Genomic DNA, 23,382 nt, shown 5'->3' with positions numbered 1-23,382 from the left:
TCTCACCTACCAGATTGTTGGGTTGCCAGAGAGTTATAAAGAGGCTGGTGGTAACGCCAGTAATCTTCGGCATTAGATGTACATGGCTACTGAACATGTTTCTTGTTTTGGTGTAGTTGCTTTCATATCGCTTGGAAATGAAATGCTCATAAATATTGAAAAAAATGTAATGGGTGTGAGAGATTAATGAAGAATGTCGCTGGAATATATACCGAAGTACATCAAAGGGCGCCATAATACAAACAAGACCACCAGAAAACATGGCAGATCCGAGTTTTTGCTGGAATTAAGATACCGTCATTTTTGGTGCCAACACGGTCTTTGACCGTCGTTTACGGCAAGAACATGTGGCCAGAAAAAACACTGCTGACGGGCTTTTGTTAAAACTTACGGTCGGATCCGCTGGTAACATTGACAGATGTCGCTTGATTGTTGGCCCAGAAAAAACGTCGGTTGTCGGAAAATAGGCAAAGAGCCACCGGCATTCTTGATGGACACTTTGGGAACTTTTATGGGATGTAGACAATTCTTTGACATGAAGGAGATGAATGGACAAATTAGGAATTTTCCCATAAATCAATATATGTTAGACTAGGTGTTGTGGCAAGCTAGCGGCTGGCTTCAACAAGTGGCATGAGCGACGTAGGCCGCGCACACTGCAATACTCTCTCGCTTAGTCTGAAGAGGTGTTTGAATGTGATTTATTTTTTGTGTGTGGGGGGGAGGGGGTGCATTTGACCATTGGGTTTAAAAATATAAACATAAATTTAACGTTAAATACCAAAAAAACACAAAAAAAATTCACCCATTACTCTGTTTCTCCGCTACACCCAAGTAAAAACTAAAAATACAATTAATGCATTTCCTTTTCTTCGTCCGACTATTCGAAGGAAGACGAATATACTTTGAAGTCGGGAGGATAACATTTCAAGGGCGACAAAGGCTAACGAGTTCGTCATTAATTGGTCGAGCATGGGGTAGATTTGGTCGAGCATTCGTGGGCTAGACATCCCAATGATCTTATACTAGAGTAGTGCTATTTGTTACTTTTAATAATTTTATTTTAAATTCTAATGTAATATTATGTAGTTTCCAGTTTTAGAAAAAATAAATAAATACATAAATAAATCAGAAACTTCGCTGAAGCCATCGTTCGCCTGAACCACAAAAGGTTCAGACGTATTTAGCAGTGACTTCAGCGAGTGTTTAGTCATCATTCAATCAGCGCTGCATGATACAATATTGGATAAATTTAGAGGATGAATTAAACGACAAAAAATAGTCTAACATAAAGACAAAAGTAGACGGGTGATATGACATGCTAAGTTAAAATCTTTTATAGGTTGATTTGATATCTGATGTGTCATGACATGATATGCTGAGTTAACAGTTTTAAATAAAAGCGGAAAGGTGTGTCGCACTAGTGAACAATGATAGTACTCTTCACGAATATTTCATGGGAAAATTCCCAAAATGTCCCATTTTTAAATAGAGATTCTAAGTATGTCCTTACAAAATTCAAATTATCATTTTGTCCATATACTAACCCGTCTTTGGTTCTACGTTAGAAAATCGAGACGACATGTTTCTTAACTCGCCGCCTCCCCTCCATATTAGCTCATAACCCGTCACCTCCCCATCATGTTAGCTCAAAATTAATCGTCTCCTCTTCATGTTATTTTAAAACTCGTCGTCTCCACCATGTGTTAGTTAAAAAACAACTTCTACCTTATCTTTACTAAAAGCATGGACTCAAAACTTAATTAAAAAGTATTTAAATATTTTAAATTTTATTGGTTTTTAAGTTCTTATATATTGGATTTTGAATAATAATATGATTTAGAAAAGTCATACATACCATCAAATTATTTTATGTGTACTTTTTTTAGATATATTTTTTAAAATAACAAGATATATTAGATTTAATTTGTTAGCTAACACAGTGGGGATCGATGAGAGTTAAGCTAACATTGAGGGGAGACGATGAATTTTGAGCTAACATGATGAGGAGGCGAGGAGTTATGAGCTAATATGGAGGAGAGACGGCGAGTTTTGAGCTAATATGGAGGGGAGGCGACGAGTTCAGAAATATATCGTCTCAATTTTCTAGCATAGAGCCGAAGACGAGTTAATAAATTGACAAAAAATGAATTTATATTTTGAAAGAACATATTTAGAATTTCTCAAAAAAAAATGAGACATTTTAATAATTTTTTCATATCGCATTTGGTGTAACCTACCGAGGAGGAATGGGGTTGGTTTATGGTGGTTGTAAGGCTCAGGAAAACAGTAATGATGAACGGTATTATTAATAATAAGAAAAGTAAAAGCTTAGCTTGTGTTGTGAATCAATGTGTTGGAGCTACCCGACATAAAAGTGGATTCTCTTTCGGGTTTGCTTTCGTAATCCACGCTAAGCTACTCTACGCATGCTCTCTCTCTTTCAAACACAGACACATCGATGCATGCCTGCCTGTAATCGATTATTTTTCAGTATTTATTCATTCCTATACCTGCTCACTTTAATTACCTTCTTCATTTCTGCTACCTGCATGCTTCTTTCCAGCAATGTCTGTAAGTCTCTCTCTCTCTAAATGTATACATGTGTATTTATACTAGCTAGTATGATAATTGTAACAAGTGATTCATTACAAGCAATGGGTGTTACGCGCAGATGGTGGAGATTAGAGTTCCAAATTTGGACTGCCATGGCTGTGCTTCAAAGATCAAGAGAACGCTTTTCAAGCTTAAAGGTACACGTCTACTCTCTTGTAAGCTAGCAGTCTAAACAGGTACTTGTGTTCATGGGTTGAGCTGATAGGTGGAACATAACACGAACTTGAAAATCATGTCACGAACATGAACCCTAACACGACATGTGTATTCAGAGGTTGGCACAAACACGATTCGTTTAACCTGAATGAGTATTATTTATTTATTTGTTTGCTTTACTTTAAAATTTTTAAATTTACATAGATTCAGTTGATGTTTAACTTCTAAAATTTTCACTTGACAAAATGCCAAAGTTCTTTTCTTAACGGTGAAAATATTGGTAATTTACTAGCAAGAGTTAGAACAAAGACGTATACACCACTCAAGCGAATGAATTCTCTTTTTTTTTTAAGTTCATAGTTAAAAAGAAAAAGCGAATGGATTCTTTAAGGTTACGGCAAATAGGGGTGAGCACGGTTCGGTTCGGTTCGGTTATTGGGTGAAACCCAAACCCAAACCTAAGCTATCGGTTATTTTAGAATACCAACCAATCGAATTTCGGTTATTCGATTATTCGGTTATTCGGTTTTCGGTTATTTTCGGTTTCGGTGTAGGTTATTTTCGGTTTTTTTTATTGTGAGTAGACATTATAAAAAATAGAGTACCTTATACATATTGAATTCAAAATATAAAAATATGCACGTGTTATGTTGAACCAAACAAATACAAAGTTGTTTGAGTAGTATAGTTTAAAATTCAACAACATTTTTAATAAAAAAAAAAACTAAAAGTTTCCTGAATCTTCATTCATTGTCTTATTCATCTTCAAAGTTTAGACCCAATCTTGATCATGTTTATAATCTTCACCACCATCAATGGTAGATTCTTTTGGTATTTTGTTTCTGGCCATAACATCTTAAAAAAACACGTAGAAAACATAGGTTCGATTAATCGGTTCGGTTCGGTTTTTTCGGTTTTTTTAAAATGGATAACCTAACCTAAACCCAAAAATCGGTTTTTCGAAAAACTAAAATATTAACCGTCGGTTAATGCCGGTTCGGTTTTTTCGATTCGGTTTTTTCGGTTATTCGGTTTCAGTTCGGTTAATTCGGTTTTATGCTCACCCCTAACGGCAAATAACACCTGTTAAAAAAATAAATATAAATAAATAAAAAGAGTTAAACAAGTCCACCTGTGAGCATGTTAGGTTGACATATATAAACACGACTTGTTTAACTAAATGTGTTCATAAGTCCAACCCGAAACCAAGTAGATTAAACTCTATTCCCCACTTGTCCGACTGTTGCTGAGCAGTTTTTGGATATCAAACGGACCTCCCCATAAGGTAATTTTAATGTGGCCGATTTCCCTTCTTTTGCAATCAATTTCGCTACAGCACCCGCTGCTCTAGCTAATTGTCCACTCTTTCCAAGTGTGATTTCTATGTTATGTATGGCCGTGCCTAAGGGCATATCGGTTGAAGTAGATTCTTCTTTTTTATCAATCAAAACCCCTTCCCAAACTGTACAAGCTTCTTCCAAAGCATACGGCTTTCTGGATGTAGATGGTGATATCTATACAGATGGACACGTGAACCTTGTTTTAGGTTCGTCTTGTGTCATGCCGCTACTGTAAATCTGTTTTTAAAAGTTTCTTTCATTTTTTTTCTTTATGTCGGGTTTTGAGAGTGGTGTTTATACTTTATGTATAGGAGTGGAAGAGATCGAAATCGAAATGGAGATGCAAAAGATCGTGGTAAAAGGTTACGGGTTAGAAGAAAGGAAGGTGTTAAAAGCCATCAAGCGAACCGGGAAAGCAGCTGAGCCGTGGCCTTATCCGGGTTACTCCTCACATTTCGCTTCATTTTACAAATACCCGACCCATATCGCCAATCAGTACTATTATGATCGGAATGAAGCTAGCGGACATAACTTGCACACCTTCTTTCACACCCCATCGGTTTACTCGGTTGCTATTGCCTCTGATGAAGCCGTTGCATCACTGTTTAGTGACGAAAACCCTCATGCATGTGCCATCATGTGAGAGACGTTGAAGGCAAATGTTTGTTAGCTATTTGATTTTGTTTAGAGTTAAGCTGGTAACGTTTGTTTAGAGGATAAATTAAATTAATACATTTTGATTGCTTGGACTAAATGAATGATCCGCAAATCGTACGTACATAGTGGCATCAAGTGTAGTATTATATAAGTATACAACGAGTAGCACACTAGCTAGCACCAACATTACATGGAAACATTAAAGTATACAACTTGAATAAATACTATATATGCGGTAGAATATGACATGTTACCGGTGTTCTTTGACAATTAAAAAGAAAATCTCCATTTACACAAACCTCATTTAACTGATCTAACTCTAAAAGCGTGGCTTTTAACTTTCCCAAAATACAATTAACTATAGTGTTTTAACTAATACAAACTAGCTATGAAAAATCATGGTTGTAAAAATCTTAAGTAGGGCTGATTCATCGCCGATTAATCTCTCATTGATTGTTAGTCGCCACCCTACCGATTGGCTAATGACTAGCGATTCAGCGAAAGTTTAATGGTATTTTTCTTGGTTAAAAGTGAATTGTTGGATTTCAACCTAAACTTAGGAAAAAGAAACGGTATTGAAATGGAACCACACAAAGGAAAAAGGGAAAAAAAATATAAGAAAGATGAAGCCAAAAAAAAAATAATAAATAAAAGAAAAGAAACATTATGATGAAGAACCAAAGGAATTTTGAGAATGACTGATTTTATAAACTTTGTATGCCTTCTTTCTTTTTCTTCAAAAGTGTGAGATAAAACACCATGATTTGCAATAATATGTAATCATATATGAATAAAAAGGTTTTAGTCCTGTTTCTTACACACCAGGTTCAAATTTTCAAAGTTGTATAATCCTGTGAATTTTTATTTTTTGAACAAAATTTCAAACTTTTATTACCAGCACCAAAGGTGAGCAAGGAGCTCACCAATTACACCAGAACATCCAAGGTTACAAATATCAAACAAACAATCACTAGTCAATAGCCACCAAACTACAATCGTCTTTTTGTTATGCCCATTTAAATTTAAAATCCTAATTAAACCAATAAGTTCAATATTATATAGTCAAGCACTCTTTGGTTGTTCTTGAAACATTTCTTCTTTTTTAACCTAGCGTTTATCTTTTCTTAGCCTGTGAGTCAAGTAATTTTGGGAGGGGTTTGCATTAAACTAAAAAAACAATCTGAAACTGATAAAAAAAAACAAATTGAATCAACTAATTCCAAACAAAATCACAGTTTGGTTTCATTTCAGTTTTGATTAGGCTATGTGTAATGGAGGAGCTACAAAATGAGACGTTTTATGTCATGTGGCGCTCAGTCCACAAAAAGTAGGTTTTTATTTTAGGGGTAGTAGTGTTGTAGCCCAATATATATATATATATATAACTATATATAATACATATAAGAAAGAGAATGTTGAATTGTTGAAAATTAAGAACTATACAAGTGTCTTGCGCATAGAATACAACTGATTATGTATACAAAACCTTATATGCCTCATATTGAATGTGTAATACTAAGATTTGTTTCACATCTATTCCACCCAAATTTTGAAATCCCGCCCAACATCTGAACACTCTCTCTCTCCACTCTCATCCCCCCCCCCCCCCACACATCTGATTTACAGATCTGTCACCTCCACTGTCTAGATCTAAACATGAGTTGTTGGAAAAACGGACCTATCTCTCTTTCTCTCCCCTGAAACCTTCCATCTCCGACCTCATCTCTTAAGACCAGAAGAAGATGCCAACGTAGTTCCACAGCCGCAATCATTTCGACGGCGGCTAGGGTTTGATTAGGTTGTTTGCTCAATGGCAACCTTGAAAGGATTCAGTAAAAATTTTCTTTGTTCAAGATTTTAAGGAGGTAAATAACTCAAATCAAATATGTTGTTTACAATTCTGTATAGGTTATAGATACAATTTTTGAATATTGATGTAGAATGGTGGAAACCTTACAATACCAGCTGATAGATTTCTCCATGAAGTTGCTTTTAAGCTATGGAAGGCTCCCAAATATGGAGCTTGAGGTACTTTTTTGTTATGATAAGCTAATAGTTTGACTCGGTTGACTTTCCTAAATAATCTTATTGTTGTTTTGTGTGTTAACGTTTTACTTTCGAGTTTGTCGTTGTCTGTATAATAAGTTGTTTGCTTGTTGATAAGCGGATAGTTTATTGTCTTTTAGGTTTCTATTACATTTTTATGATATGTATGCAATATCTCGTCATCATTGAAACTGATGTCTAATGTAGTTGTCGATAAACCAAAACTGAATTAACAAGAGCCTGATCGTAGAGTAAACAATGATCATGTTTGACCACTACAAACAAAAAAGCCATTTAATGGCACACAAATAGTGTCACAATAAACCACAAAAGTGCCACTAAAGAACATTGTTGGAATGAGTGGCACACAAAAAAAGTGACACCAGAAGTGCTCCCACTAAAGCCTTTTAGTGGCACTTTTATCGTTTGCCACTCAAACTTTTGAAGTTTTAGTGGCACCTTTCTCGCTTGCCACTAAAACTTTTTCGACTTTTAGTGGCACTTTTTTCGTCTGCCACTTTGGACTTTAATGGCACTTTTTTCGTTTGCCACTACAAACTTTCTGGGCTATTGTGGCACTTTTTTCGTATGCCACTATAAGCTTACAGGCTTTAGTGACACTTTTTCCGTCTGCCATTCAAACTTCCGGGCTTTAATGGCACTTTTTCTTGTTTGCCACTACAAACTATTAAACTCTTAGTGACACTTTTTTATTTGATAAACCATCAGATTTTAGTGGCACTTTTTTCACCACACTTTTTAACACCACTATAGATGTCTAAATCACATTAATATAAATACCCTAAAATATAGAAAGTATAGTATCTTCACCGTACTTAATAGTTTGATCATCTTTCAAGTATATACCAAATGCCAAATCTCAAGTCTAAACATCAAAATAAAAAAGAAAACAAACAAATATCTTAATAAAAACTAAAAATGTCATTGCGTTCATGAATCTCTTTCATAGACTTCAATCTTCATGTTAGGTACCTAATAAAAAATAAAAAAATTAAGACTTTTCAAAATGCAAACAATATGGACACTATTAGGTAGCAAATTCAAGTTGCACCAACCAATTACATAGCTTAGTAAATTGAATCCATTGACTTTAGGATGAAATATGGCCAAAGTTGATGTCATCCACCGGTTCATATGAGGATCTTCTCAGAAATGAGAGAGCCACATATGATCATATATGTGAATAAATATCTCAACATCTATAGGCACAGTAGCAGTTATTGCTGCAAATTCAGGTCTAGGTTCTTTATTTTTTTTTTTCAGAAATGAGAACCATATATGATCATATATGTGAAGAAATATCATGAAACTGCACATACAACAGAAACATGATATGTAGCCTCGTGTCTATCCATATCTACCCATACTATCTATCTATCTATCTATCTATCTATCTCTCTCTCTCTCTCTATATATATCACATAACATTAAAATAATATGCAAGAAAAAAAAAGAATTTAAGTATCCCAAAGAGAATACTTACATATTAATAATATTAACTGCTTGCGGGCGCTGTTTGTAGATCAAATATAAGCGAGATATATGTATAGCGATGTATAGCAATCTCGACGCATCAGGTTAACATGTTTGGCGAATGCACCATTTATCCATATTGTGAATCATTAAAAAGGGTCACACTGCAAGCAGGGCCGCACGTAATACCCACCTGCATGCATTAAACTGAGGTTGGTCAGTTTCAAGTGTATGGTAAATAACAGTTTTAAACAGGATAACAAATCAATTCAATTTCATATATATTTAAAAAAAAAAAAAGAAAGAAAAACCAAACCTGTTTAATATATTAACACTCATGCCAATGTTTGACTTCATTGACTTAACTGAAGCTAGTATAAACTAATAAATTTATGACAAAAGTGGTACCTAAAACAATAACTGATCAACGTCATTGGAAAGGTTTTGATCATTGCCAACTTCATTTGAATATTGCACTACCTTTACATTCATTACACAAAATCATAATCATTCACATATTATTTGAGTTATTTGAATTTATTTGTTAGAACTATTTTGAAGGTATTCAAAGGTCTAGACTTACTGCTTGAATGTTCATATGTAGTCATGTTGTTAGCCCGCATGTAATAAACTCATGCATACAAAATAAAGAAATTTTGTTGAGTACATTCAATACAACTAGGATTGGTTATGATCCAATCACTCTTGGTTACAAAATTCTGCACTGTTAGTACGTCATGTATGATTATAAAAATTATGTTATTTTTTTAAAAGCTAATTGTTTTATTAAACCTAAATTACAAAAGGCTCGTTCATAAGTAATTGAATCAAAAGTGGAGGCTAAAGATACTAAACATACCTGATCTTTTAATTTGTGTTTCTCTCAGGGTGATGGCCTGTCTGGCCGGTACATTAGTCTCCAATGGTTCAAGCTTTTTTTCTACATGCTGCATTTCAGTGAAATCATAAATATCAAACACAATGACTCAGTTATATACAACAAAGTTTATAGTGGTTTACGATATTTGACCAAAGCCAACATCATTGTCAATTATTCCATTTTCATGCACTTATCAAGCAGGTTGCTAGCCACAACATCTGCGTCCATATTTAAACTGAAATTCAAAACCACATCTCAAATCAAAATATTACTAATGGAATTCTATTCTAGTTATAAATGTAACCAATTATGAAAAGATTATAAATAAGCCTTGAGTATGCTAGCCTATAAACAATATCAAGTTATGTGATATTATTAAGTAAAAAGCTCCTTAAGAGGTATACATTGGTTCAAACTTCTCAACTCAAAATTTCCTTTTATACATCTTGACAAAATTTCAAGCACCAACACACTAACACTATGAACTTTTAATAACTTCTGCATATTGTGAAATTATATAAGATTGTGAAATTTAATACTCACAATATGTACATTCATATAAGAACTTGATATAAACTGAAAATAACACATATCTTCAGGAACTCTTAAAATAAGCAATTTACTCTTAACAATGATACTTATCTCTTGATCAACTATTTGTGTGCTTATAAGTAAATCACAAAGAACAGAAATAACCTAGATCTTTTTTTTCCAAGTTATATACCAGCTAGCAACAAACAAGGTACAAATAGTAAAATACATCAATGAAAACCTAGCAGCAAAATAATCCAAATGTTTACCTAATTTCTACTCAAGCACGGAAATGAACCAACATATATTAACATACCGCAGATAGAGAAACAGTCGTCATCCAGAGGTCCGTCACCGGCGGGCAAACTTGTTCTGTCTCAGTCTGAAACTGATAGACTGCAACTTCTAAATGAAATTAGGTCAAATTCTAAGTGAATTCGATGAATTGAAGACGATTGATTACCTTCCGTGACGAAGAAATCGAAGATTCAGTGGATTAATAACAGATCTGATCGAAGGATCGCCGGAGTTATGAAGATGCAGAACGGGAGCTGCAGCATGGATGGAGTTATGAAGATGCAGAACGGAGACGTAAACGATAGATTGAAAACTAGGGTTTCTGCGATCGGGAGGGAGAATTGGAGATGCATCATTAGGAATAAAAATGTCAACCTATGAAAAGAAAAGTGCAGGTTTAATCGAGATAAGCAATTAAGCAGAGAAAACAGACATATGCTGCAACTTGGGGCAGGTTCCAACGAGGAGGTACAAATTTTTTTCTTTGCTATTGACATGGTATAAAATAGGGATGAGATCGGCATCGTACCCGGTCCTGACATATTCGGTTCGGTACCGGTACGGTACTGGGACGGTATTGAAGGTAAAAATTCGTGAAATACCGGTCACATACCGTACCGGTACCGAAACTCAAAACTTTGGTACAGATTCGGTACCGATTTTGGTGCCGGTACCGATTTGCTCATCCCTAGTATAAAATACACAAAAAAGGACACCGTAGACGCAACTGAGTTGGTGGAAGCCCCCTTGTATCCCAATTGATTGGTACCTTGGTCGAAGCCCCCTTGTTATTTTGGTTTTGTTATTTTGTTCAGGTAAATGGAATAACAAACGGAAAGTCATTAACTTGACCCTCTTTCCGAACCCTTTCTAGATTACTTTAAATATCATTTGTAAATTACTTACAATCAGGTTTTATAAAGCCCTTACATTATAAAAGAATTAAAAAAAAATTCTCTTGACAAAATCTTGACTAGTCAGAGGAGAATGGTCATTCGGTTTTTCACATAAAATAATTCATATTTACGTTGGTTAACTTTTAGTCGACATCCAAGGTTTTGACGAAAATTTAATATGGCACACTCGCATTGTCTTCAATTAAACTTTCAATGGCATAAAAGCTAAATTTCATTAAAAACGTGTCACTAGATTTTTAGTGGCATGCGTAAAATGCCCTTAAATGCCATCAAAAGTGTGTACCACTAGATTTTAGTGGCATACGAAAAATGCCCTTAGAACCCTAAATTAGTGGCATAAAGGTAAATGTCATTAAACACATGTACCACTAGTTTTTAGTGGTATACGTAAAGTGCCACTAAAATCATAGATTGGTGCTAAGTCACACTAAAAATGTGTTATAAGCAAAGAAGACATACATAAAGTGCCAATAAAAAGTGACACAAAAGCTAAATGCTTTTATAAACGTGTGTCACAAGATTTTAGTGTCATACGTAAAATGCCACTAAAATCATAAATTAGCGGCACTAAAACTAAGTGTCACTAAAATTTTGAGCTAAGCAAATATGACATAAACAAAGTGCCATTAAAAAACTAAATTAGTGGCACAAAAGCTAAATGTCATTAAAAACGTGTGAAGCTAGAATTTTAGTGGCATACGCAAAGTCCCACTAAATCATAAATTAGTGGCACAAAAACTAAGTATCACTAAAATTTTGTGTGAAGCAAATATGGCATACACAAAGTGTCACTAAATAACCTAAATTAGTGGCACAAAAGCTAAATGTCACTAAAAATGTGTGACACTAGATTTTTAGTGGCATACGCAAAGTGCCGCTAATTTATAAATTAGTGGCACTAAAACTAAGTGTCACTAAAAATTTGTTAAGTGTCATTAAAAATCTAAATTAGTGGCACAAAATCTAAATGCCACTAAAAATGTGTGTCACTAAATGGACTTTTATTTGCAGTGGACCCTGTATTAAAAGTTAAAGCAATCATTACCTTAAAATAACTTCTTCAAACAATTTAATGAATAAAATTATTCAAGTGTAGAAATTTGTTTTAGTCAATGAGTGGTACATGTTGCATCAACTCTTGACAAGATGCAATAAAATATGAGTTACCACAGTCATTTAACTTCCATGTCAGAAGACCAACAATGAACAGTCAATGCACAAAGTTATATAAATTATTGTAGATTTTATTTTCATTTCTTGATATATATATGTTTGATTTGGGAGTTGGTAAATGTGGATAATGACGTCAAATAATAAAGAGTGTTTCAAGACAAATTTAACTATTTAGACCAAACTTTAACACAAAGAAAACCGACATCTTTGAATTTTGTTTTGTTTTGTTTGTGTATGGATTTTATTAAGGGTTTAAATTTATGAAATTTCATCTTCCTATGCATTACCTTTCATGGTTTATTCGACGATATGGGAGGGAGGGTTGTAACAGGATCCTAACATGCATTCTGTCATAGACGGTCCTGCTAAACTTTTAGAAATATTGAATGCAATAAGGTATTGGTAATTGTGTAATTCTTCAATAGAGAGATTAATTTACGGTTTTTGAATTCTGATATATTTTCCATTATTTGAATGAACAAAGAGCACAAGCTACATGAAGCATATGCTTATTTATTCAGGCAAGAATATATTAACCGTTATTATACATTTACTTGTTTGGTCAGATCTGAAGTTTGAACATGGCTTATGTTATTTTTCCTTATAAATGAAGGCGGCGGTGGTGACTACTGGTGGCAGAGATGATTGGAACAAGTTTTTGAGGCCTTTGTTTGATTTGCTTCATAAACAAGTTAGATTTTGCTCTTGTTTTTCAACATTTGATATCGAGTTCGGGTTTATACATGGTTATTAACTCAGATATATTGTATTTTGTTCGTACTTGATTTCTTGTAAAAAAAAGTTGCAATCTCGACATATTATCAAATGACATGATGTACATATAAATATACATCTTTTCGGCATCAAATAATCTCTAAAAACTGCAATTTCTATCCAATAACATAGCATAAAAGACTATTTATCATAATAAAACATAATTTCAGGTGAAACCAAGCCTCAAAAGAAGAAACAAGCAAAAAGACGAAGAAAAACAAAAGAAAACACAAGAAAACAAAGAAACACGCCCCCATGCTTCTGACACAAGAAAAGACAAAATCTGGAAGCAAAAGCACGGGGCCGTGCTCATCATGCACGGGGTCGTGGCCACGTCACAAAAAAGACAAAACAAATCTGGCACATGTCACTAAAAATCACGGGGCCGTGCCTACCAACCACGGGGCCGTGGCCACGTCACAGAAAAGACAAAACAAATATGGCACATGTCATAAAAATGCACGGGGCCGTGCCTCACCATCCAGAATGCCTATAAATAGTGGTTCATGTTGCACTCATTTGGTGTGCTTTGAAAAGAGTTCTATCCGGTTTTCACTTATAAAAACACACACTAATACTCTCATTGAAGATCTAGTGAAGAGTTTGAAGGCTTGGAGGTCATCACCATCAACCATCATCATCATCCATCATCATCATCATTAAGAAGGAAGATTCATCTACATTTGGTTAGATTGTTCCAAGTTTAATCATGTATTTGTTATTATCATTCATCTTAATGTTTATCATCATGCTCATTATGAGCTAAACTCCTTTTACCATCTAAAATCTATGAAGAAACTTTGTTTTATTTGATAATTATATAAAATATGTGGTGTAGTTTAGTAAAGTACATGGTTATATTACAATTATTTTTTGATGAGAAATGTTTCACCATCTTAAATCACTAATTCAAAGTTGGTGGTTGTTAATTCCATTGGCAATCGTTCATGATCGATTCATGTTCTTGAACGATAGAAATACTTTGATACATTATCGAAACATGGATTCTTATATTGTACTTAGAAATGATGAGATATAAGTTATGATGTATTTTTCTAAACCTTGGTAATCCGAAAATGGTTTTGCTTAGGATATCAAATTAATTAAAGAAATCATATGTTAATGGAATGTGTAATTATAACCTACATAAATCAACCAAGGGGAGGTTGTGTGACTAAACTACAACCACCCGAAGTTGTTAGAATTGGTATTTGAGAAATCGAAGTCAATCCTAATCTTTCTACTTTACGAAACTACTTGCCAACTTAAATTGACATCATTGAGATGGCATGACATTAGGAAAGGGTGGACTTTAAAATGCGCATGCTATCTCCTTAGTGCCAAAGATGCTCATTTAAGGTTTAAGGAGCTATCTATCATATATTATTATGGCAAGTTTATCACTTGTTCAAATATTATTAATCAATGCTAAAATGAAGTGAATTCTTGATCTTAGATGGTAACATTCGCATAATTGAACAACTCGTTTAGAATCTCTTTTCTTGGTCACCTATATATTATATATATATATAAGTATTTATGTTTTATAAGAAGTTTGAAGAAAATTAACCCCAAAATGATTAAAACCTCCGATTAAAGTAAAACAACGATTCATTATTAGAAACATTTGTGTCCACAGATCGATACTTGGTTCTTACCAATACTATTCTACATATACGATAGGTACACTTGCCTATTTTGTGTGTGTTTAGTCTTTGTAGAAATCACTTTCATAAATTTAAAGCACGATCTTGTGCAAAAGCAAATCATCCAACCTCTTATATTTTAAGACAAATGCGCACACGCATCATGACACATTTGATGATCTTTATTATTATTATTATTATTATTATTATTATTATTATTATTATTATTATTATCTTTGTGATACAATTACGGGCCTAAAACGATGCAATTATGATACCATAGGCTAAGAAATAAAAGGCTAACGTGATCCTGAGGCCGAGGAAGATTTGAACAGCAAGATGGCTAATGCAATGGCTTAATCAAAGGTTCTAATACTATTTGGAAGGTATAGATACTATTCTTTTAGGTTTTCCAGATATACCAAATGCTTCAAGTTATTGTAAAATTGTAATTGTGTGAAGATTATCAATTGTAAAATGGGAAGCTGATTTTACATTACAGGCGACTTTGTTGAATGGTCCTATATTTTTTAATGCCAAAGTATTCATTGCAGGTGCATATTATGTGGTTTTAGAAGAATACCTCAGGTTAACACATTACCACTGTCTCTTGGTGGCCATATCAAGGTATTTTGTTACTGGTTTTTAGCATGTTCTGTATAGTTTTGTAATCGGTTTAGTCACAATGATACTTTTTTAAATCTAAAAAAGAAGGGTAATTATGTAATTTTACTTTTGTGAACGACACTTTAGTCGATCAATATAAGCTCTTTCTTTTCATAGATCCTAAGTTGAAACGGGTTATACCAAGAGGTTTCAACCAGTTGAATAGTTTATCTTATAATTGCCTATAAATGCAACTTGAACTTCAAAACTAACCTAAAAGTAAATGATTATATAATAAAAATAATCTAAAATTAATCCATATTAAAAAAAATATTGCAAAAACACTCACTTTTCAAAAAGTAGTTCTAAAGTTTATACGTTTTAACATTAATTGTTGGTTTGAAACTAATTTTTAAAAATAATGAGATGCAAATATCAATTTTGCAGGTTTCATTTGCTAGATTGGAAAAATGGATTGGATCATTGAAGATTGTGTTTAATTTTTAAGTAATGGAAAATGTCTAATTTGAAGCGATGGATTCATTGTATTGTTTACTTTGCTTTTATTAGAAAATGTGTTTCACTGGTAGTTGGATTGAAAACATGGATGGTGCAATTTTATCTTGAAATAGATTTCTTTAGATTATTTGAATGTGCATCTGTAACTGTTTCTAAAATTCATTTTTGAGTTTTGAACACCCCCATTCTTATAAAGCTCCGGTTTTATTATGATTAAATGAAAATTTGAGTTTAGTCGTATTTGTATAATATGTTACCAAAAATAGTTTTAGTTGTATGATTTATAGCTGGTTTTTAAGCAATCTTTCTTTTACATACATTCATGTACATGTCACCTTGTATAGTTGTCAAATTACAAATTTACAACTGCTTGATATGAAGTCTAAATAAAATTGCATTTCATTTCTCGATTTTGAGCTCTGTTAGATGACGTTTGTTGTATAGTTAAGCATTATACAATATATCATGGGAGAATTGATAAACTACTAGAAACAAATACCACGTTGCTAATTGTCACCGCCGCCGCATCGCGCGGGTGTACTACTAGTATATATATATACTAGTTCCTAGTGGTAGCCATCGACTACTTCACCAAGTGGATAGAAGCAAAACCTTTAGCCCAAACAACCGCGAAACATATCAAAAAATTTATTTGGGAATTTATTATTTGTCGTTTTGGACTTCCACAGAATTTGGTGAGCGATAACGGCACCAACTTTGCTGACAAGAAGCTACAACAGTGGCTAAAAGAACTTCAAATCACCCACACCTTTACCTCAGTGGCACACCCGCAAGGTAATGGTGAGGTGGAAAGAGCAAATAAGAGCATTGTCGAAGGCATCAAGAAGAGACTATCGGAACACAGATCCGGCTGGGTGGACGAGCTTCCGCACGTCCTTTGGGCAAACAGAACGCTGAAGAAGGCCAGTACGGGAGAAACCCCGTTCAGCCTCACTTATGGCACTGAAGCCATGGTCCCGGTCGAAATTGGTCTACCCTCACCAAGGGTTTTGAGTCAGCCAGAAGACAATGATGCGGAAAGACGGTTGGATCTTATGCTAACCGAGGAACGCAGAGACTTAGCCGCAGTGCGTGAAGAGAACTACAAACGACAAATGCAAAAGTACTACAACACGCGGGTAAAACTCTGCAACTTCAATATGGGAGACTACATACTGCGTAACAACGAGGCTTCAAACCAAGAGCGCCCGGGAAAGCTGGCCCCGGTCTGGGAAGGGCCATACATTATCAAAGAAATCCTGGGAAAGGGCGCATACCGGCTCGAAAGGCTCGATGGCACTCCCATCCCAAGAACATGGAATGAAGCTCAATTACGCAAATGTTATATGTAGATCAATTCCAAAACTTGTAAAGAAAAGGCCTAGAGCCACTTCTAATGGAAATGATTCTCCTTTCATAATGTGTTTACCTTTATACTTATGAACTTCCCACTGGTGCCGGTATTTACCGCATAAACGGGAAGAAGTAAGTCGTTACGTGTGGAAGGCGGCAAAACCCGCATAAACACAACGTTAAAAATAAGGGAAACCTACACGCAGGTAAGATGTAAGTAAAGTTTAGCCATCCTTGTAAGTGCAAGTGACGGTCTTACCCGCACAATCACGAACAAGGAAGCAAAACTTCAACCTATCATCTACCACGTTCAAAGGTTATCCTAAAAAAAAAAAAAAAAAAAAGGAGGAAAACCTACACGCAGGTCAGATATGGGTAAAGTTTAGCCATCCTACTAAGTGCAAGTGACGGTCATACCCGCACAATCACGAAAGAGGAAGCAAAACTTCACACCTATTATCTACCACGTTCAAAGGTTAACTTATCCTCAAATAAGGTAAACCTACACGCAGGTCAGATGGTAAAGTTAAGCCATCCTACTACGTGCAAGTGACGGTCCTACCCGCACAATCACGGAAGAGGAAGCAAAACTTCACACCTATCTACCACGTTCAAAGGTTAACTTATTCTAAACACTTGGAAAATTGCTAATTTAAACTTAAGTATGTAAGTCATATAACGTTTATAAAGCAAGGAATCCAATGAATCAAGCGGTCTTAGCCGCGCAAAGATTTACATTTCATAAATATTCGTTACCAGAATGGCCGGGTAACTACCCGCCTACAAGAAAGTAAATCTATACAAACTAAATCTATCCTAGCAGCGGGAAGGGATCTTCAGGATCAGGCTTCAGGGCCACTTCCACTTGGACCAGCGCCGTCAGTAGAGCGTGGCTGTTCAAGGTAAGCCTTAAGGATAGGTAGCCCGTCATCAGCAGCAGCAATTTCATTCACCTTCTCCACCACCGGATGCGGGAAGGCGGCGTATTGATTTACTGCTTGGTCATATATGGCTTCGGTATCTACATTGTACAAAGGGAAGTTGGATGGCGGGATGCCTTTCTCAACAAACCCTAGACCAAGCAGGAAGCCGACCCGTTCCCCATCCTCGTGAGAAGCGTTGAGGGCTGCGCTCATTGCATCGTCGTAAGATGTCTCTGAGAAGACCCGATGCACAACCTACATAAGAAAATATACAAGTGTCAGCACCCTATCTACAAAGAAAAGCGTGAAGACATGAAGATAGACATACCTGAGACAACGCTTCTCGAAGAAGCCATTCCTTGGCAACCAGAGCTTCTTTAAGGGCGGCTTGAGCTTGGGTGCAGGCACGTTCGGCTTCGCTTTTGTTAAGATTGGCAAGTAGCACTTCCTTTGCGGCAGCCTCTTCGACGCCCTTAAGCTTCCGCTCGGTATGGTCAAGCACGCCCCTCTGGTCCAAGATCTCCTGGAGCTTCTTGGCATCTTCCATCGCCAAGGCATCATGAGCACGTTGGAGAGCCTCTAATTTGGCCTTGAGCTCCTCGTTCTCCATGCGTAAAGGCTCAGCAACGGCTTCAGCCTTGGTGGCCCTCTCGGTCGCGTTCCTCGCAGTCTCCTTAGCTAGCCGAAGCTGTTCGTTAACAGCTTGGGCAGCCTTGGAGCGGGCCTCGAGTCGCGCTTGAACCTCAACCTCGAGGGCCTTGAAGGCCTTCTCCTTCTCCGCAGCAGCTGCGGACAGCTTTTGGTTCTCCTCCCGAAGAGCCCGCGCTTGAGATACTTCCTTGGCGCGAGCTGCTTTCAACTTGTCGTTTTCACGACAAAGCAGCTCGACGCGCGGCTGCATCCGGGCTTGGAGAACCCAAAGCTCGTTGGTTAGCCTACCCTCCTGGTAGCTAGCCATGGCTTCCCCCAACGCACCATGGGGAGCAGCGTGGCGAGCCCATTCCACGCACTCCACAGGGGTACGAAGGGTTGTTCCTCGGCGTATGTTCCATCGCGGAACATACACTTCATTGGAATCCGACACTGCAGAAAACAAAAAGCAGTTAGGAAAAGATGATAAAATATATATAGAAAAATGGGCCAAAAGAACCCTACGCACCTGTAGGGTCAATTACAGGCCGATAGTCGCCGAACCCATCACCTGAACCCAATGGAAATCCGTCCAAGAGGTCAGGCAGATGGGAAGGTGGCGGAAAGATGCGAGAAGCCCCACGCGTACCTGAGGGACCGGCCGTCGTTGCCGATGACGGGGGCATGGTAGCAGCCGCCGTGGTCGCCGCCGCGGTCGCTGCCGCAGAATCCGCGGCAAAAGTAACCGCCGGCTCTGTGAAGGATGCTGTAAAAATCGCACTCACAGCCGGCGGTGACGTCATCTCGGCTGGAACAGTCGGCTCAGAATGAGCAACTGAACCAGCGGAAGCAGGCGCAGGCGCCTGGGTCGACGCCTCAGGTAGGCTGACCAAGCCTACCGTCATTGGCGGAGAGGTAGTACTCGGCCCCTCACCCTGGAATGCGCCAACATCCACACCTGCGTAAAGAAGAAAAGTGTTAAAAGACTTGAGGATTAAACTGCGAAGATAAAAGCCAAGAGTTGTACTTACGGGTTTTCTTGAGCTTGAACGTACGGACGGGCGGGGACGAACCCGATGGAGCCGGTCTCTTGATGCCGGTCACCGTCGTTATTGGTTCTCCGGAGGTAACAGTCGTAGCCTCCGGAACAGTGGTCTTCTCACCACCGGGGTTCCCCGCCACCTCTTCACTATCTGACTCAGTGTCAGATAGGAGCACTGGATCGGCTGTGGAGGCCGCCTTCTCCTTCCCTTTCCCGCCGGCAGCCCTCTTCTTCCGCACTAACGGAGGACCATCTGCGGATTCCTCAGAAGAAGACAGGATGTAAGGAATTCCAGCAGCGGGTACAGCACTGAGGGGTGGAGGAGAGAATAACGCCTTACCTGGCCGCCGGTGGCTCAGGATCTCGTGGCCCAGCGGATAGACCTCCACAAACCGATCCGCTGTTTGCTCCAGGATGGGCAACTCGTTCTCGTCAAGAGCACGAGTACCCACCCGCACGGGACCGTCAGCTTCCCGCGGGTACAGGAGCGACTCCAAATTGTTCCCCTCTGAAAGAAAAGAAACAGTTAGAAGATAAACTCATATCAGCAAGAAAGACAAGACATACCATAAGGAGTAGAGTTCAAACCGTATTCGAGAAGGATGGGAACCTGAGACGCCTCCTTCCATACCCGGCTCATCCCCAGCATCACCATCCCGGACTCCGCAAACCGGTAAACCGGAGATTGGACCCGGGATATCTTCGCAAACCATTCCGCCTCCTGGTAGTTGGTGGCGTGGTGGCTCGGAATTGCTTGGCCATTTTTAAACTTCATGGCAATGGGGATGGCGCGGGCAGAAATGTAGAAGAACTCCCGCTTCCACGATCTGAGACTGCGCTCGGTCGCGCAAATCTTCAAACCCTTGATCCGGGTTGTCAGGGTGTACCACCCCTGGATGCACCTCCAAGTATAGAAGGTCATCAGGCGGTCCACATAGGGCTCAATGCCCAGAATCCGGCACACCCACTCGAAATGGCGAATCTTGGCGATCGCCATAGGGTGCAACTCGGTCAGATGAACACCATGCCTCTCAAGGACACGGTAAACAAACTTTGTCAATGGGAACCTAAGATTCCCATAGACAAAGAATGCTGCATAAACCCCGATCTTGCCTCTGGGGGCATCGTACACGGTCTGATGGGGTTCAGGAAACTCAGGCTCGAAAGGATCGAGCATGAACTTCCTAACAACATACCGGTACTGATCGCCGGGCAGCGCACACTGGCACTCACCAGCAGTACTCTTATCATCGGCCGAAGACTCAAGATCACGAGAAGACATTTTGAAGAAAGAAAGCGATTTCGGGAAAATGCTTGCCTGAAAAGGGGAGTATTTGCCGGAAATCGCTAAGAAGAAGAAGAGAAGGGTGAAGGTGTGGATTGCAAAGAGCCCTCTCCCCCTTTATATACTAATCGCAATTAATGCGATGAATTTAATGCGGAGAAGAGAGAAATCGAAGGTGCAATGAAACTATGACACGTGGCAAAAAGCAGGCTGGCAACAGCTGTTGACAGGACGCGTACCATTAATTTCGCGGCCACGCGCCTGAAAAAGCGTCTGGAATGACCATGTACTGTCACGTCACCATAACTTCCTGCACGTCCTGACACAGTCAGAAGAAACGGTCGCACGACGTTTCAGATGTTTGGACTGTTCCTATCTTTCCACCAACTCTTCGAATTTCGAAATTCAAAATTCAAAAAAGATTCAAAAGTAAGCGGGAAAATACCCCTTACCTTGGCAACCAAGTAACCGTAAGACGGATGCGGGTACAGTGTTAAGGCAAAACCCTTCACATACCTAGCACCCGCAGGGAATTTAAGCCAAGAATAACTTGGCAACCAAGTAACCATAAGACGGATGCGGGTACAGTGTTAAGGCAAACCCCTTCACATACCTAGCACCCGCAGGGAATTGAAGCCAAGAATACCCCGGCAACAAAGTAACTATAAGACGGGTGCGGGTACAGTGTTAAGGCAAAAACCTTCACATACCTAGCACCCGCAGGGAATTGACGCCAGGGGTACCTTGAAAGTAAAGAAACCGTAAGACGAGCGCGGGTACAGTGTTAAGGCAAAACCCTTCACATACCTAGCGCTCCGCAGGGAATTGAAACCGAGAAGGATCTTCTGGGCAATGCTTGCGGAAACGGAAATAACATCCCCGCATAGCGGGAACGTCGAGAACTACATTGTTTGAGGCTCCAGGATGGAATTTGTGGTTTTAACATAATTGATCACTATGTTCAAAACTACCAAAACCTCAGGGAGAATCCACACAAGTGGGACTCAACGCTCCTGACTTGCGAGGAGGTTACATACCTACCCGCATCATACCCAAAGATCAAGCAAAAAAATCGGGAATTTTTGCAAGTGACATTAGGAAACCCGCGGGAAGAATCCCCACGGAGAACCTTAAAACTAAGAACCTTTTTCAAAACCCCTTGCTTAAAGTCCAAAAGTTCACCTCACTTTATTAAACATTCATGAGAAGAACATTGGACTGGGGGGACTTGAAGAGGTAGGTCCCAGCAGAGCCCAGTTGGTCCCGCAAGACTCACCTTGAACAGGGACGTCTGCGCAAAGGCCATCTGCTCCCGCAGGACCCACCATGCTCAGAGAACCTTACGCGCAGTACGCAAGCTGTACACGCAGGTAAAGCCTCCCAATGGTGAAGTACCCCGCCTGTTCCCGCAGTTGCGGATACAAGCCATCAGGGAAGGCTACCCGCAGACAGCAGGGCTACACGCACAAGACAATAGCTACTTCAGTAGTCACATGAAGGAATGAGCAAGGCGGGAACAATCCCGCCAAAATGAGCCAGTCCGTATGATTCTGAAAGATCTTTTGTACTATACCTACCAAGGTATGGATAGGACAGACAATCTGACCAGAACAACCCATGAGCCAATCACAGGGTGACAGCTCACCGACAACAGTACGAGGAGGAGCACCCTCTAGTACTGTTTGTCACTATTAGCCGCTGCCTACTCACCAACTCTTACTGAGGGGCGTGCGTAGCCTACAGTTGGTAGAATAGTGTTACTGTTGGCCGTAACCTATTCACCAACCAGCATGGCCTGCGTATAATCCACAGTAGGTGGGACGTGCATAATCTACAGTTGATGGAATAGTGCAGCCGACTTTGTTACTGTTGGCCGTAACCTATCCACCAACCAGTATGGCCTGTGCATAATCCACTGTTGGTAGAACAGGAATACTATTCAGCCGGCTGTACCTTCTAAGAAACCTACCTTCGGCTATAAATACTCCAACATCTTGGAATGGTAAGATCATCTGATATCTCAATCTTATCTAGCAATCTCTTAATATACTCTTATATTCAGAGCAACCTAGTCTGATTCTCACGCCGGAGGGTGGTCACAAGGAGGAACCCCCCCCCCCTTCTCAGTGACGAGTTTACGGTGTCTGTTTTGCAGGTCTCCTGAAGAACAGCCTTCTCAGCTAGATCTCATCCGTGGGAAACATTACTTAACCCCCAGATTATCTATAATCTGCACCGGGTCACTTAGTGTTTCTTCAGCTCTGTTAGATGACGTTTGTTGTATAGTTAAGCATTATACAATATATCATGGGAGAATTGATAAACTACTAGAAACAAATACCACGTTGCTAATTGTCACCGCCGCCGCATCGCGCGGGTGTACTACTAGTATATATATATATATATATATATATATATATATATATATATATATATATATATATATGCAAGATTTCAATTAAGAACCCCTTTGAGTTTGAAGAACTCGAAAAAACTC

General features: G+C 38.4%; 1 protein-coding gene and 1 long non-coding RNA gene across 4 annotated transcripts; one reads left to right on the top strand and one right to left on the bottom strand.

Moving 5' to 3' along the window:
• Nucleotides 1-2,372: 2,372 nt before the first annotated feature.
• On the top strand, nt 2,373-4,801 carry LOC143564489 (heavy metal-associated isoprenylated plant protein 31-like). Of its 2 annotated transcripts, none has more exons than XM_077051750.1 (3): nt 2,373-2,570; nt 2,675-2,753; nt 4,424-4,801. In XM_077051750.1, the coding sequence occupies exons 1-3, from the start codon at nt 2,430-2,432 to the stop codon at nt 4,753-4,755; spliced, it is 552 nt and encodes a 183-aa protein (XP_076907865.1). In that variant the 5' UTR covers nt 2,373-2,429; the 3' UTR covers nt 4,756-4,801. The 2 variants fall into 2 exon arrangements, with proteins under 2 accessions (XP_076907865.1, XP_076907867.1); XM_077051752.1 differs by having other exon boundaries at nt 2,379-2,574.
• A 4,365-nt stretch (nt 4,802-9,166) lies between these two features.
• On the bottom strand, nt 9,167-10,519 carry LOC143564488 (uncharacterized). 2 transcript variants are annotated; one of them, XR_013140881.1, is made up of 4 exons: nt 10,184-10,519; nt 10,037-10,116; nt 9,330-9,424; nt 9,167-9,256 (listed from the first exon to the last, which is right to left on the bottom strand). It is a non-coding gene; the product is annotated as an uncharacterized LOC143564488 (long non-coding RNA). The 2 variants fall into 2 exon arrangements; XR_013140880.1 differs by having other exon boundaries at nt 10,037-10,519.
• Between the last annotated feature and the right edge of the window lie 12,863 nt (nt 10,520-23,382).

This window comes from Bidens hawaiensis, unplaced genomic scaffold (genome assembly GCF_021521415.1).
Source record: "Bidens hawaiensis isolate Kalapana, Puna unplaced genomic scaffold, B.hawaiensis_p1.1 tig00022007_1, whole genome shotgun sequence".
Lineage (NCBI taxonomy): Eukaryota > Viridiplantae > Streptophyta > Magnoliopsida > Asterales > Asteraceae > Bidens > Bidens hawaiensis.
This window is presented reverse-complemented; position numbering and strand designations above follow the sequence as displayed.